This window comes from Scomber scombrus, chromosome 15 (assembly GCF_963691925.1).
Source record: "Scomber scombrus chromosome 15, fScoSco1.1, whole genome shotgun sequence".
In the NCBI taxonomy this organism is placed as follows: Eukaryota; Metazoa; Chordata; class Actinopteri; order Scombriformes; family Scombridae; genus Scomber; species Scomber scombrus.
In genome coordinates this window covers 22,022,392-22,038,032 of record NC_084984.1, presented here as the reverse complement: position 1 = coordinate 22,038,032, position 15,641 = coordinate 22,022,392, and the positions used below count along the sequence as shown (strand labels likewise).

Here is a 15,641-nt window from a genome sequence, read left to right as displayed (position 1 = left end):
AAGCACTCCACACATAAAACAAAAAAGGGGCTTAATTTCATGAATCAGTGATCCAGGGTGCAAAGTGTTTATGTTTAGTACTTTCACAGTATTATTACCTTACCCCACAGCACACTTTATATTAGAGATGTGGTTGGATTAATATGAAACACGATTGGATTATAAAACATACATGAAGGTGTTCAATGATATCATAATAATACTATTTCATTTGAATTGACAGCATTTCTTGCTAGTGAGTTTATCCACTTTTGGAGAGTCCACATCAGTTCACAAACATTAATTCTTTGTATTAAAGGATGGGTTTTCCCTTCCTAAAACCATCTGAATGTACCATCTATTTCAGCAAGGAAAATATTTCAGCAAGCAAGTTGTTTGGATATAATGAAATAGTAATACAAAGATGTTCACTGATGTATTACCAAGGTCACTCAAGTTTCAGTTATCCCTTGTGACACTTTCCTTATTGTGCCTCCACTGCTATCAAAACACCAAACCCGTGCAGGCGAGGAAAAGGCTTGCTGCAAAACAAAGTCGCTTCAAATAAGGCCCTTGGTTTAATTTTGACGCATGAAAAGACTTTCACACTGCTTTTGTAATAGTTAATGTGCTTGCTGTTTGGTTGGTTGACTCAACTCAGTTCATATAACAACAGGAGTTTAACTGGTGCACATAAGTGTTATTGTGCACCGTGTGTTGACAGTGTAAGCTTTTATTTTTAGGCATGTTAGTAACGTGGATCTAGAGTTGCCATTGTCCGTCTGTCAGTTGGTTGGTACTTTGGTCCAGACTTAAATATTTTAACAGTTACTGGATGGATCGTCATGAAATTTTGTGATGATTTTATGATTCCCAGAGGATTAATACCAGAGACTTTAGGGATCCCCTGACTTTTCATCTCAAAGGGTTAAAATTTTACACTCTCCAATTCTCTGATTTACCTGAAAATTATAATGATATTCCTATGAGCCAGCTATATGACATAATAAACATGACACCTACTCAACATCCACATTGTGGGCATGTTAGCATGCTGATATTAGCATTTAGCTTGAAGTACCACTGTGTCAAGGCTGTGTTTGGTTGCTGTTAGGTGGTGTGGGGACAGTGATGTAAAAAAGGCCATTTGACGATCTGACTAAGAGACTGATGATTCAACGGGGGAGTCTCTGACAGACGATTGAACCAAATTCAAAGTGGCAGACGCATCCTGCATACAGTAAACTTGACAGTAGACTGGACCAGATAGAAGGTGTATTTAGTTTTATTATATAAATTACATATAATTACACATACTGTATGGCCTGCTTTACCAATGAATGAGTTACTATTCACAATTACATGGATAAAAGGGTTTCTGTGTGTGTATGTGTGTTGTCCAGCAAAGAACACAGCTACGCCTTGTGGGCAGTCTTGACACCATAATTGAACTGTGACACTTGATTGTTGGTGACACGCCCCCTACTGCGCCTGTCCTTTCACTTCAGGGCACTTAAGTTAATTAGAGTTGCCAAAATACCAAATAGGCACTGACAGAATGTGCTTCTGATGAAAAAAAACACTTTGTAGGAACATAGCTTCAATAATGCAGCATATGCCATTGTAAAAAGTGTTGTTACTATACAAATATTGAGGCCATTACCTTTTGTGGCACAGTCTTTTTGCTCTCATATATGATTTATGATTTGAATATAAAAATCTACTGTGTGCACGTTGCATGTTTACCTACATGTTCATGATAAACAGAATTTCATATTCAGTTTATCAACTCAAATTCAGTTTCTGATAATTCGTCATCTGGAAGGCAATCACCTCCTCCACGGCTGTCAACACTATTAACTTAACCAACCACAATATATATGGGACTGTTGTCTAATTTGTTTTCTTCATTAACTGGTGTCTGAGACAAACAAGAGGAGAGGAATAAACATGCAATAGTATTGTGGCTCATTCATTTTCTAAATTGGCGACTGAGATTAATAAGAGGCGAGAGATAAACAATTGAAGGAGCTTGAGTGCCGTGAAGAATGGCCTTGGAGAATGCCATTCAGTCCGGGTAAACATTTTTTGTGTTGTAGTGCTTGTCTCACACAAGCTGAATCTATAGAAAATGGGTGATTCTTATTCTGTCACATCATACAGGTTTGAGCCTTGCATATAGCCAAGTATTGGAGCAAGTAAGACGAGTAAGTAATGAGAGAAAATTAAAATAACAGATATGTTTTCCTACAGTCAAGAGCCTGTACCCACAGAGGAAACAATATGGGTTCTAATTATAACAAACAATATTATAATCTTAATGGAGAGTTATTTTTAAAGCAACATTATTATTAGCATTATAATGTGTTGCCTGTATGACTCTTTAAGCTATATTAAGAAGAGACAATTTGCTAATTTGTAGAAGCAGCTGTTTGCCTTAGATTTCTATTTCTACTTGTTGGCCTTCATAAGAAATGCCAAACATATGTCAAACATAATCTCTAAACTTCTAAAAGAAATGTCTAAAAGAAAGTGTATGGCTTCATTTAAAATTGTCGAAAACCCAGTATCGAACCCCCAACAAGAACCCTGAGGGCAAACATATTTTTACAAGAAATCCTAATTTCCTTTAGACTAACAATTAAAATGCCTAAAATATAAAACAAATAGGTAAAAAGGGAATGTTGTTGGTCTAGGCAGTTTTCTGGTAAGTGGGCGAGGGCTCAAAACACCACATTGATCCATTTCCTGTGATAATTATGTGACAATATTCAAGCCTGGCTGCAGCTTGTTGGAATAAAAAAGAAAAGTATGATCCTATAGTGTGCAGAGACACATCTGTACATCTGAGGACCGGCAGTGACACAATGCACCTCTATCAGCCCGACTATAACCCTAAAACCAAGTCCAAATCTTCAAACAGCTCTCTGGAGAACTTTGAAGAAGTGAGGACTGACAATAATGTCCTCACTTTCCAAAAATGCCCTCCCTCTCTAAGTCGAAAATTTCAACCTGATTCTCATAAGGATAGAAGTGCAAAAGCTCACATACTCACAAAGTCTCCTTATCCATATATCACTATTATTGGAAAACCAAGCCCATACTGTAGGGTTGAATGCCATTTTGTCTTCTTCAAATGATTCTTTCTTTTCCTCAAAGACTAAAAGTCCCAGATCTGTCATAGTTGGTGAAAACATGTGAGATCTCACAGACTACTGGTAGATTTCTCCTAAAACCGGAATGAGAATACAGTTCTTTAGATTTATGTTTATGTTTCACTTAACAATTTAAATTTGTATGACCTTTCTTTTTTCTTCTTTATTAATAGAGGTTTCATAGAAATTTTTACTATAAATGTGTACTTATTTTGCAATTATTTCAAGACCCGAAACATAGCTTGCTTGAAAAGTGATTAGATTACCTTTATGCTAATATCTGTTCTCGATACATTTCCCTCTGACTACACTCTTACAGCATTGGGCTAGCTTATGTGACCTTTTTCTACAGATTAAACTGTATTATTTATGCCTGACAAGTTTAATTTCCCTTATCCTTTTCAAACTTTTCTCACTATGACTGAAAGGCTAAACTGTTTCTGGGTGCCACATTGAAGTCAGAAATTACGATTATTATCATCATCAAAGTTACATTAATGCCATTTATGCCACCTTTTTCCCTTCACAACAATCCTTACATGCTTTTATCCTGTCTTTCTATGATTTCTCTATCTCTATCTTTTGTCTGAGTCAAGCCATCAATCTTTCTAATATCTGTTCTTACTTCTTCATTGTTTTCACTATCTCTCTGTCTATTTCATCCTCAAGTGTCCACGTATCTTCTCTTGTCTGGATTCCCCCTCTTTCCCCTTTTCTACATATCGCTCCCGGTCGTTCTGTTCTATTTTCATAACAAGGTATCTTCTCGCAACCGTATCACTCTTTTCTCTCCCTGTCTGTCTCTATCTCTATTCTCTCTATATACACCCTGAGAAACAAGCAGAGGACAGGCTTTGATGTGGCTCCAGTTCTCAGACCCCATGGTCCGTCTATGTGCATTTGTGTGTGCAGGTTTCCAAGTTTACCCTTACCGGCTTTGTGGCGATAATGGCCGGGGGTGAAGCAGAGTTGGGACTGTGAGACTGGCCTATTCTTTCTCCTCTCTCTCTCTCTCTCTCTCTCTCTCTCTCTCTCTCTCTCTCTCTCGCTTTCTCTCTCACACACATATACACGCACGTGCACACACACATCAAAGAGTTTGAAGCAAGACTTCTGAGTATATACGGCTCAGAAGACAGAAGACAGACAACCAAACACCTGATAGGGAAATAGCTTCCTTGTATTCACATGCTGCAGGGGAGATTAGGGACATCCAGACTTCCATTGAGACTGGCCTCAAGTTTCAGGATTAAGTTGCTGGTTTTTGGGGCGTATTTTTGAAATGTAAAAAAAGCCCTTGCGTCACCCAGAGACGAATACACACATCAACCAACATAACAGAAAAGATCAATTTCACAAAGTTTCTAAAAAACTGGTGCTGCACTGTTTCACACCTCTCATTAACATGCATATTTGATCAAATGATAACTATGATGCTTTGATGGAAGCAAGCATTGTGACCTTGACAACCAGCTGCTACAGTGTAGCTGCTCACTGTGATTACACTGGGCGAGCTCCAAGGTTTGAATGTGTTTAACTGTGTGAATGTGAAGCGGAGTGTTGGCCAAAAAAAAGACCATGTCTGCTACGTCAAAATAACAGATAAAGGTTAAAAAATATATTTTCACACATGAAAAAACAATTAAATGCAAATGTGCCTCTAATCTGTACACTGCAGCTATGCCAATGCAAAATTGTGCATGGGTGCAAGCAGAGAGACTGTCAAAACAAACTAAACTAAACTACAAATAAATGTTATGACAGAATGTACTATATGAATGATAACAAACTTTAAAATATGGAATATATTTTCTTTAGTGGAATTTATCATCCATGAGGGATACAAGTTGAAGTTTTCGACTAATAAAGAAAATTATTTAAACTGCTTTCAGACTTTATTTCCTTTGGAAAAAGAAAAATATTACCCCCCCCTCCCCCACCCCCCTTGAAAAAAGAAAAATAATTCAAAAGAATTAAAATGCACCGTAATTCAATTCAATACACTCAAGGTTTTGCTGCAACAGCCTTGCTTGTTTGAGCAGTGGCTTATGATAGCTAACTCATTCACGTATAACTCGGGTCATTGGCATTGAAGCTATTATATAAGGGTGGTATAAGCCCCAAAAATTAAAAAAAAAAGATTATTTATTATAAGGCAGATTTCTTTTTTTTTTAAAGATTTTTTTCGGCATAGACACCTTTATTCAACAGTAGACAGACAGGAAACATGGGAGAGAGAGAGAGGGGGGTGTGCTGCGTACGTGGCATGCGCTCTAACCACTTGACCATAGCATGCACATACATACACAATACACATACATACGGTTGCTGCTGACGCTAGCTTGTCATTGATGCTCAGACGCCAGGTAGCTGAGTTAAGGTGGGTCACACATTGTCATAACAAAATGTTCAGGAAACTTGGCATTTAATTAAATGCTTCTATTCTGTTCACCTGTTGCGTGATAAGTTGGGGAGGGGGGCTAGTTTTCATTCAATTGTTACTGTAGAGTAGACTGGTCTATTTTTTGCTCCCCCAGACAACATGGACATATGGAGATTATTTTCAACAAAGAGGAAAGTATGTCATCACTGTACTGTAATCAGGTTACTTTAACTAGCTCCCTGTTTTGACAAATAAAAGCCTGGCTGGCCCATGTATAACTTGAGTCACATACTTGAATAATATTCTACTTTTTGAGGAGCAATTTTTGTCCCACTGCTTGGTCTTTGGACTGGGTAAATTTCCAGTGTCACAGAGTCCTACTTTAGATTCAGTTGCAATTACATTCAGTTTAACTATACAGTTTTGCTATACTTATACATGTCAAAGAATACTGCTCATGAAATAATCATCACTACCACCTCTCTTGACATCTAGGTGCTTGACAGTGAGTGAGTCAGAGGCTGAGGCACAGATGCAGGGACAGTGGAGACATCTCCATTGCTGATGAAAGGGATTTTTCATCATTTTAATTTGGATATACCCATAATTTTTATGCACGCTAGAAAAACCTCATGGTGGTATTATAACAATAGTAAGCGGATATGGGAACAAGAATGTCTACACAACATTTTGTGTCAATCCATTGCATAGATGTTGGTCAAGACAGAAAAGTAAAAAATGTCGACCTCATTGTGACATCGGAGGAAAAAGTCTGGGGGATATCAAAATGTTTAAGAGTCATCCTCTGGGGACTACAAATTTAACTGAATGGCGATCCATCACTTGTTGCGATTATTGATATCCTTTTTAGCCATGCTGCTAACATGCATTCCAGTGATTCCAACAATTTTAATGCTTTACTGCACTTAGGAAGATGGCTCAGAATTGTAATTTGATAGTAAAACTTCATCCAAGATTTGGCAGCTGCATTTTTGCTAATTTGCATAATTGTTCCATCCTTGTCTCATTTTTCTCTCAGAGTTCATCCACTCAGAGGATTTCCCCTGAGAAGGATATTGCATGGTCTTGCCTTTAGGCACCAGCAATGCCAGAGCTACCAGTGGAGTGACGCTCTGATGGAGTGTTGCAACTCTATTTTTCTCAGAGAAAGGTGATAATTTGTAGCTTGAAGAAACAGACAACGGTGATCCATCATTCATACATTGAATGTGATAAATTAGAATGTCTTTTTAATCAATTTTTAATCAAGACAAAGGAAGTCAAATATGTCACTGGCTTCTTTCTGTATACCTTTCTACTCTGGGTGATAGATTACTTTACCGTTTTGATCATTTATGTTGTGGAATATTGAAAAAATAGCAATACAGCTTTATTATCGCTCCTGCATATTACATAAAGTTTCTCAGAGAGGATGCCACCTTTTTGAAACAGTGAAGGTTTTTAACCTCACTTTTGAATTAGATTTTATAAGAACACTGGCTGCAGCTATGGAAGCAGTGTAACAGACAGTTTTGGGAAAGAGTAAAGGCGTTAGTAAATGCCAAACAAACTGCTGGCATAATGAGTCATGCAACTGGGTGTAAAGACAAAAGACAAACCCTGTTTATTTTCACACATCCACATCCATGGTCAATAAATGCATAAAGCAGGCAGGGCTTTTGGCTTGTCTGGTTGGGAAAATTTCTGTTCTTGCTGGAAGGGCAGTTTTAGATGCCATTAGATGATCAGACGAGTACCTTATTTGAAGTGTACTGATGCCTTACACCCCCAAACAAACCTTTCCATATACCCTCATTTCATCTGTCACCTTTAATCTCAAACAATGACAGAAAGAATGAGATCTTGGATCCTGTGGACATGGGGTCAAAATGAAATTTCTCTGCAGAATGACAGGCTTTACTCTCTGTGACAGTATGACAAGGTCAAAAAATTCAACCATTGCCTCTCTTTGAGTTGTCTTTTGCCACACTAGGAGAGTTCAGACACTGAAAAACACCAGAGGGACTAAACCTCCCACATGCCTGGGAGTGCCTGGAGATTCCCTGGGAGGAGGCAAATCCCACTGTGTTTTGAGTTCATATAACAACAGGAAGAAGTGAGCTTCATTTTTTTACGTCTACCTACCATCAGACCACCTCATGGCATCGTCCAGTTCTGTAGGCAGCCCTTTCCAAAGTGTACTGTCTTTAGGGTAACCCAGATCCATACGTCTCAGGTGGTCATCGTAGCGCCAGTAGTGGTTGCCCTTGAAGAAGTAGGTTTTGTCATTGTGTAGCCAAACAAATGCTGCATCCACACCTTCTGAGGGTAGGCCAAAGTCACTGATGGGACGTGGGTAACCCTCCTCCATGATGTTGTCTTTGAAAATCCAATATTTTAGACCTGAAGAGGGCCGACAAAGAGGTGTCTGAGAAATTACAGTTTTATAAATCACACATCGCGGTAATGACATGAATTTGAGATGATACATTTGGAAAGATGAAAAACCTAAAAGATATGAAAGTTACACACAAAATAAATAAATGAGATATAAATTAGGCAGTTTTTTTTGCCATGCAGACAATGAAGAATATTCTCTCCCAGGAAAGGTGTTTTACATTTTAAATCAAATATGCAACTCGCCCTTGTTTCAGCAACTCTGTCTTTTAATTAAATTCATAACGCTCCTGTACTCTCACATATAGAAAAAGGAAGTCACACAGTTTCTATCTGTCCCAGCCACATTGTAAGAAAGGTGTGAACTGTCTTTTTTCATCCAGCACCATTATAGTGTAAATAAATCACATTTTTAAAAGTCGGCAGGTCATCAGGGACTTTGTTGGGACTGTACCTTTGAAAAAGACTATTTTGTGGTCCCCAGGCCTTTCATACACGGCATCCACGCTGTCAAGATTGGCTGGTAGGCCCCTCCAGAAACGATGGAGCTGAGCAGGACGCAGAGACACCAGGTGCTTCTCTCGAGTTAGGCGCCAAAAGTACTTTCCTATAAAGCATAGGACAAAGGAGGATCACTAACATTCAAGATGCTGATTTGTATATGACTGTGGTGATCATTAATTAGTTGTTATTTTTATGCATTCCTGAAGGGCGGAACTCTCGAACTTGCAAATGTAAATGATTGTGATGAGGAATGAGGAAATAGAGGGTTCATATTTCTGTTGCCATATTTGTTTAAATACATTCAAAAGGTCATCTCATCATGTCATCTCTCGTGTTATATAATACATTGAACAGGTTAAAAATGATTTATGAAAAGGCCAGTTAAAGTTCACCATACTTTTCTAACACTGCTGCTGCTGACGGTATGTGAGTCTGTTTCTTGTTTCTGTTGTCCGTGGGAGGCTTAGGGTCATTCCTCCAGAGGGCAAACATGAAAGCCTGATGTAATTTTTGGACTGCAGTCTCTCAGCAGGGCTGAACTGGCTCAGTTGGGTGTCTACATCTACCCCGTCTCTCCTCTCCATCCTCGTTCCTTTTCTCTCTGCTTCTTTAATTTGCTCTTCCTCCTCTAACTTCAGCTCATTTAGCTAATTTCCTTTCTAGTTTCCCCTACACAGCTCTGAAGCTTTGCATCTGTCTTTCTCCCTTTGTGCTTCTGTACCTTTGAAAAAGAAGGCCTCCCCTCGTATCTGGGCCACTGCATCAAAGTGACTGGTGCATCTGTCTGGGGCATCTCGCGCCAGCCTGAGAGAGATGTGAAGAAAAAACCAGTAGAGAAGATTTTAACAATTGTGAAAAAAGAACCTCTTATGTAAAACTGGACATTTAAGACACTATAAATGTTTAAACATCACAGACTATGTTGTTTTGTATTCTGATGAGTAACCCATCATCAACAAATGATAAATGATAACATATAGAATTATACAAGTGAAGGAAAGTTTTTTTTATGGCAAAATCTGTTAATACTTGTTCCCTTTAAATCAGATAATCTATTTCAAGATCTTTTTATGCATCCAAATTTTGTTCAGGTTTTTCCTGTCATCCACTGCGACTGGGTTCATGAGTCTGTGAAACCTGGCTAAACAAAAGAGGAGATGCTATCAGGCTGACATGGTGAGGTCCCTCGGTGCATTTATCCCTCGGGTTTATAAGTGATATAAAGCATCGACGTGGTCAGCCTGCTAATGATGAGGCCATTAGCATCACAGGACTAAGAGAGGGATCCCGCCAGGCCTTATATTACCAACAAAGGTCCCTATTCATAGCTCTGTTACACCACTGCCTAGTGGTCAGTATTGGCTCCCTTGTCAAGCCTAATCCAGCTTTTTCCCGCATTTTGACCTGACTGACTCGTTGGGAAATGATTAATGAAGCCAGGCGAAATTTGAAACTGGGGAGCATGGTTAAATATCCCACCAAGGCTAAGCTGTAGCTCAGATGTCAGATGTACTTCTCAGTACTGCCTTGTTGTTTACTGTTGTGTGTGCGTACTTGTGTGCGTTTTGTGAAACTAATTTGAATTGCAGACCGTCAGAATGAAGACATTTTTGTGTTTGGTTGTATCTCTTGGGGGCTACTCCAATGTTAGAGCTTGGTGGTTTGGGGGTGTGTGTGATACTTAAATGGACAAAATTAAGTCTAATTATCCTTGATAATCTGAAAAAATAAGGCTGATAGCTGCTCAACGTGCTTTAGGGAATCATTTAATTAGATGGGCTGGCTCCAAAGCTCACTCTCGGCCTCTCGGCTAATTTGCTATGTTGGCACCTCATGACTTCATATCAAGTTCCAGAAAACTTGTTTTACATTCAGCAAATGCTAAGTATTCCTGCATGGATTCATTACATTCTTTCTTGGCAGATGTGGAAAAAAAGTTAGCAAATTAAAAAACAATCACAACACATTTACAAATTCTGATGTACATAGAGTCATCAGAAAAATAGAATGAGATCCAATGTGGTAAATCTGCAATAAATACTACTTTTGTGAAGCCTATTAAGAGCATGATGTTCTTTTGGATGTCTCATTTACTGCCTTAACCTCACCCTAGCCAATTTTATGGCTGTGTAAACATGCCTAGTAAAAGGATTTATATCATCTTAAAACATGAGTGTAGCACAGATTTAAAAGGTTTGTGTGATTTAAAAGGAGTTTATATGTGTGAGCACCTTTGCCGAACTGAAGCCATGAGTTCTAATAAGATGTGTCCTGAGTCAGTTGTAGTGCAGACATCATTTTTGAAACCAAAATTGCAAAGGTGCTACCTGGTTCTCACATCTCAGCTGCAATCCTCTGGACATTACAGCCCAAGCAGTGTTATGTTGACTAGGATTACAGAATGAGTGAAGCCTGGAAAACATCCTCTGTCACCAAACAAAACTACAACTTTGGTGTTGCAAGGTCACTGCATTTGATCTTGGTACAAAAGTAGAGGTCTGTATGTTTGAGAAGCAGAAACCGAAAGCAACAGAGACTTAGGGACTGTTGAAAGACGACTAATTATTTCTATGCTGTATAGAACTGGTTGACAGTAGCAAGTGCTTGCTCATGGGGGAATGTTGGATCTCTGTAAAATAAAGAGTATAGTCTAGATCTGCTTTATGTGAAAAGTGCCCTGAGATATAATCTGTTGTGGTTTGGCACTATATAAATAAAATGTAATTGAATGGATAGCACTATATCTTGGGAATCTTCTACTTACAGAAGAGTAGATCTGTTTTCAGGGAGGTCCAGCAGGACAGGTGGTTCAGCCGTCTGGGAGGGGTTGCCTGGTCGATTTGTATGGGACACAGAGTCTCGGACACCTGGGATGAGGTCACAGGTCAACTCAAATTGATGTACATTATATCATTCTGCTTATCCTTAATTGTTTGCAATTTTCTTTATTATTCTTTATTTTACATTGTGTATCGATTTTAATGTTAATTCTCACACTTCACTTGACTTTACTCCACTTCGGTTCACTTCAGTTTGATTAAATTAATATCCCCCACTTCATTGTCCTGTTCTCATCTTCATGTGTATCACTCTCTGCTCTCACATTGCCATTTCCTATATCGGAGAGTGGTGTGATAAGGTCGCATGCCATAACAAAGTCCAATTAACTCCACCCATGTTTTCATTAAATCAATAACCTTGCTCTACAGAGCTCATCAGTTGCTGCTTCCTGTATGATAAGGCCTTTGCACTTCAATCTGCTAGGTTGACACCAGCAAACTGGGGTTTCCAACACTGCACCTGCGCCATGTTCATTATGTTCTAATAAAAGGTTTTAATTTGCATTAACAGACTGCAGGTGCATGTGCAGTGTAGAAAACTGGAGAACAATCACTTTGGAAATACATGGAAAGCTGACTGTAAAATATTTTTCAACAATGGCCTCCTATAAATGTCATGCATGCTGTCACTTCCTGCTGTTTTTTAACAGCATCTTCCCCAGCCTTAACCAACTACTGAAATACCATATTTAATCATCATCACTTTTGTAACACTCGAGGAAGATTTTTTAAAGGGTACTGTGATGGAAATGATTGTACTCTGCCTTCCCATTCTCTTTCACACAACAGACACATAGAAAGTTGACAACATGTTTCCTTATACCATAGAGCTGCCAGACGCGGACTTTGTCTTCATAGGGTAGATCATATTTCAGAGGGTCTCCTACAGGACCCTGGTAGTATGGTCTCATGATGGACTCCATGGCTGAGGTATGGACCAGGCCGATAGCATGACCAAACTCATGAACTGCAACAGCAAACAGGTCCATCCCATGAGAGTCTGAAGAAGTCAGAGAGAAAAAAAGATAATTACATAAAATTAAAGTTGACAGACTACATTATGGTGATAAACCTGGGTGCTGTCTCCACAACCTTGGTCACAATCCCGGGTTAATGTGCACGCTGCTCAGTGTTCGTGTTATAGGTGAACATCAGTTACTTTTTTGCGTGAGGCTACAATAGAGTAACTATAGTGGTTATTACACCCATAATTTAGTAGATAACAGAGCTAACTTGTAGACCTCTAAGCTAAATGATTTGCTTTTCTTGATTCAAAAGATCACATGGTTTAGACAGTTTTAGTGTGAGGTGTTAGTTTTTGTAACTAAACAATGAATTTAAAATAGTAATGATACACTGAATTTACCAAACAACATCTCTGAGTATGAATTTCTAGAAACTATATCTTCTATAGTTTTTTCGAAATGCGATAAACATCTTTAGGACACACCATCACCAACGTGACTTTTCTGCTATACTGTGAGTCTCTGTCCTAAATTGACCCACTCAAACCCCTGTTCAGGTATCCTTTTTCCGACTCATCTGCTTACGGTGCAAATTAAGAGGCATGACAGACAGCTCAGGAGGCTTTGAGGGCTGTTAGGAGTGTGGTGTAGTGAGATAACTATGGTAATACTGCCTGAGTCCCTGGGTTGCCAATCAAAACCTGAGTGCAGAAAGTAACCTAAAGAGGCTGCAGGCTATTAAAGCACCTTTCCCTCAATGTTCAGCAAAAAAAAAAAAAAAAGAAAGAGAAGAAAAAGCCTCGAAAACTCCTTCTCTGGCTCTGCGAAGCAAGACAAAACCTGGGGCTTGGAGATTTAGATTTGTAAAAATATGGAGAGCTAGCGTGTCAAGCAAAGCTAGCTTAGAGTCCCTTGGTGGCTAGGCTCAAATCTGCATTTGGTTAACCTTAGGTTGGCCTCGGCTTGGGACATGCACTTGTGCTTACAGTACCCACCTGGGGTATACAGAAGGCAAATGCCAACTCTAATCTACAGGAGCACAGGGTGCAGAGAGGAAAGGTGAACAAAAGGAAGGATAGAGGGAGAGAATAGGGACTCAGAACAGAGTATGTACCATGTCATCATATTTATGGTCCATGTGAGGCTGACAGAAAAGACCTTATGCCTGTGGATAACGTTGGGGTGGAGAGAATTGGGTAAGTGAACCAGATTCATTTAGGAAGGCAGAAATAGATAGAGAGACAGAGAGGACTCTACAGGCTATTGAATTCTAATCTATATTTAGGGGTTGAATCTTTGTTCTGTTGAATTCACCAGTGAGTCATTAAGTAGCCCTTTATTAACCTAATGCTTTAATTTTCTGATGCTGAGGATGAGAATTAAGAACTACATTCACTAGACCTTTAAAATATTCCTGTGTGCCTTTTTTTCCAGTCAATCCTCAATCCTCACTTGGAACTTGTGCAAAATTACATAGGCACAGTGTTCTCTACACAAAAGTTTATATAGTCTGTAATAAAATGAGCAAAACTGCTAATCTCACCAATTGCACACCCATAGTTGCACATGGAGATTAGAGATTAGTGTACAAAAGAACACAAAAAAACAGAAAGGAGGCCAGAGCTGCAGTAACAGGCTGCTACTCATGCAGTGCTGGAAGTAAAGGTCAGTGAAATTGTTTCTCTTTTGCTAACCCATCAATGGTCAGATAGCAAGTTTATAAGCATGATAATGTAGTAATTATAAACCAACTTTGCTTCTTATTGTATTTCTTATTAGGGTTTCTTCTCTATCACAGAGTTCCAATCCTCACAGGGACATTAACCATGGAGCCAAGCATGCATGCACACCGCAGAAGAACACACACACACAGAGAGCTGAATGCAATGAAAATTTCACCTGCTTAATGACGCTTTTGTTTCTGTCAGGGTAATCAGTATGCAGAATGCTGGTGGAGTGATAATTAACAGAAGCAATCTACTGCCTGTCAAAGCAAAAACAGCACTTCCAGACCTCCACTTATTTGATCACACCGAGATTCTGCCTCTTGTGACTTGCTGCTAATGGATGCCAGAACTATCAATCACACAGCAGGGGTGAACTGGTCTGCTAAATGTGTTGCTTAATATTCTACTATTCCACATCATCATACACATTAGGAGATGGCCTTAGTGGACCCAGATTCAGGGTCCCGCTGAGAACAATGCACCAGGAGATGGGGGAAGGGAATTAGCAAAGGCAATTACTGAGTATAGGATTTGTCTGATAAGGTAATTTTAATAAAGACGATTACAGAGCTCTACAATCTGCTAAAGCAACAGCATTTCCTTTTTACCTTCTGGGCTGACCTTACAAGTTTGCATTTTCTCAAGGGATTAGCATGCTTTTGAAAAAGTTGCTAAGAACAACAATTTGTGAATCTGATACCTTTGTGGGAGCAGAGCTACACCAGGCAGGGCTTAACATCTGCTGTCTTACAAGCAAAACGACATGCAGAGACAGAGATACTGAAATCAGCTAAACAATGCCTTTGAGACAAGCTGATGATGTTGGAGGAGGATGTTGTGAGATAGCGGTGGGGTGAGACTGGCAGAGTGTGGCTTTAAGAAATGGAGAGTTGTTTAATTAACTTTATTTCTTCTGCCTGAGTGCGTGAGTCTATATCAGCCTCGGTGTGGTATAAACGGCAAACTCAACAGCCAAATAAAGCAGTAGGTTAGTCGAACTTTATGACCACACCACAGGAGAAGAGAGACATCTACCTGGTCTGTGGCTAGGAGTATCTTCAGGGAGCTGATTAGTCAAGTAAAACCCTTCTTAAGACATTTGAGATGAGTTTCTTCTTCAGAAGATTTAACGGTTAAAAATAGATGTCTGTGTGCTTGCTTTACAGATGAAAAGGTTTGATGCACTGGATGCGAATTTCACCCTTGAGGGGATTCACCACAGTGGAGGAAAGAAGTATCCTTGAAAACAGGAATGTCTAACAAGGTATGATGATTCACAGAATCTGGCCATATTTTAACCTTCTTCCACATTGAAGGCCACTTCACTGTACTAACACAACGGATGCCATCACCCTTGAGTTAGACTACTTTTATGATATAATATTAATTAAGTGCACTTAGACTTTTTACACGTCTCAAGGACTTCTGATTTGTTATTGTCTGCTGTTTTGTATGTATTATTGTATTGTTTGCTTTTTCTTTTGCAGCTTGACTCCTGAGAGGAATTACATTGCATTCACTTGTATATAAATGAATAACAGTAAACTGGAATGTGAAAGGTAAAAACTACTTAGATTAACTTTCTATTGGAAAGCTCTCTGATGAAAAAAAACAACTATTATGACAAAGACAGAATACAGTCGTATGGACACCTCTAACCTCTTCCTCCTTTACTGCCCTGCTCCCATTAA

General features: G+C 39.1%; 1 protein-coding gene across 1 annotated transcript in view; it reads right to left on the bottom strand.

Moving 5' to 3' along the window:
• Positions 1–15,641, bottom strand: part of LOC133995416 (matrix metalloproteinase-17-like) — a 63,871-nt gene that overhangs the window by 459 nt on the left and 47,771 nt on the right. Inside the window, exons 5-9 of the mRNA XM_062434806.1 lie at positions 12,082–12,258; positions 11,183–11,285; positions 9,140–9,222; positions 8,369–8,521; positions 7,663–7,920 (exon numbers count right to left, since the gene is read on the bottom strand). Coding sequence (XP_062290790.1) covers positions 7,663–7,920; positions 8,369–8,521; positions 9,140–9,222; positions 11,183–11,285; positions 12,082–12,258 — 774 coding nt within the window. The remainder of the gene's footprint in view (positions 1–7,662; positions 7,921–8,368; positions 8,522–9,139; positions 9,223–11,182; positions 11,286–12,081; positions 12,259–15,641) is intronic.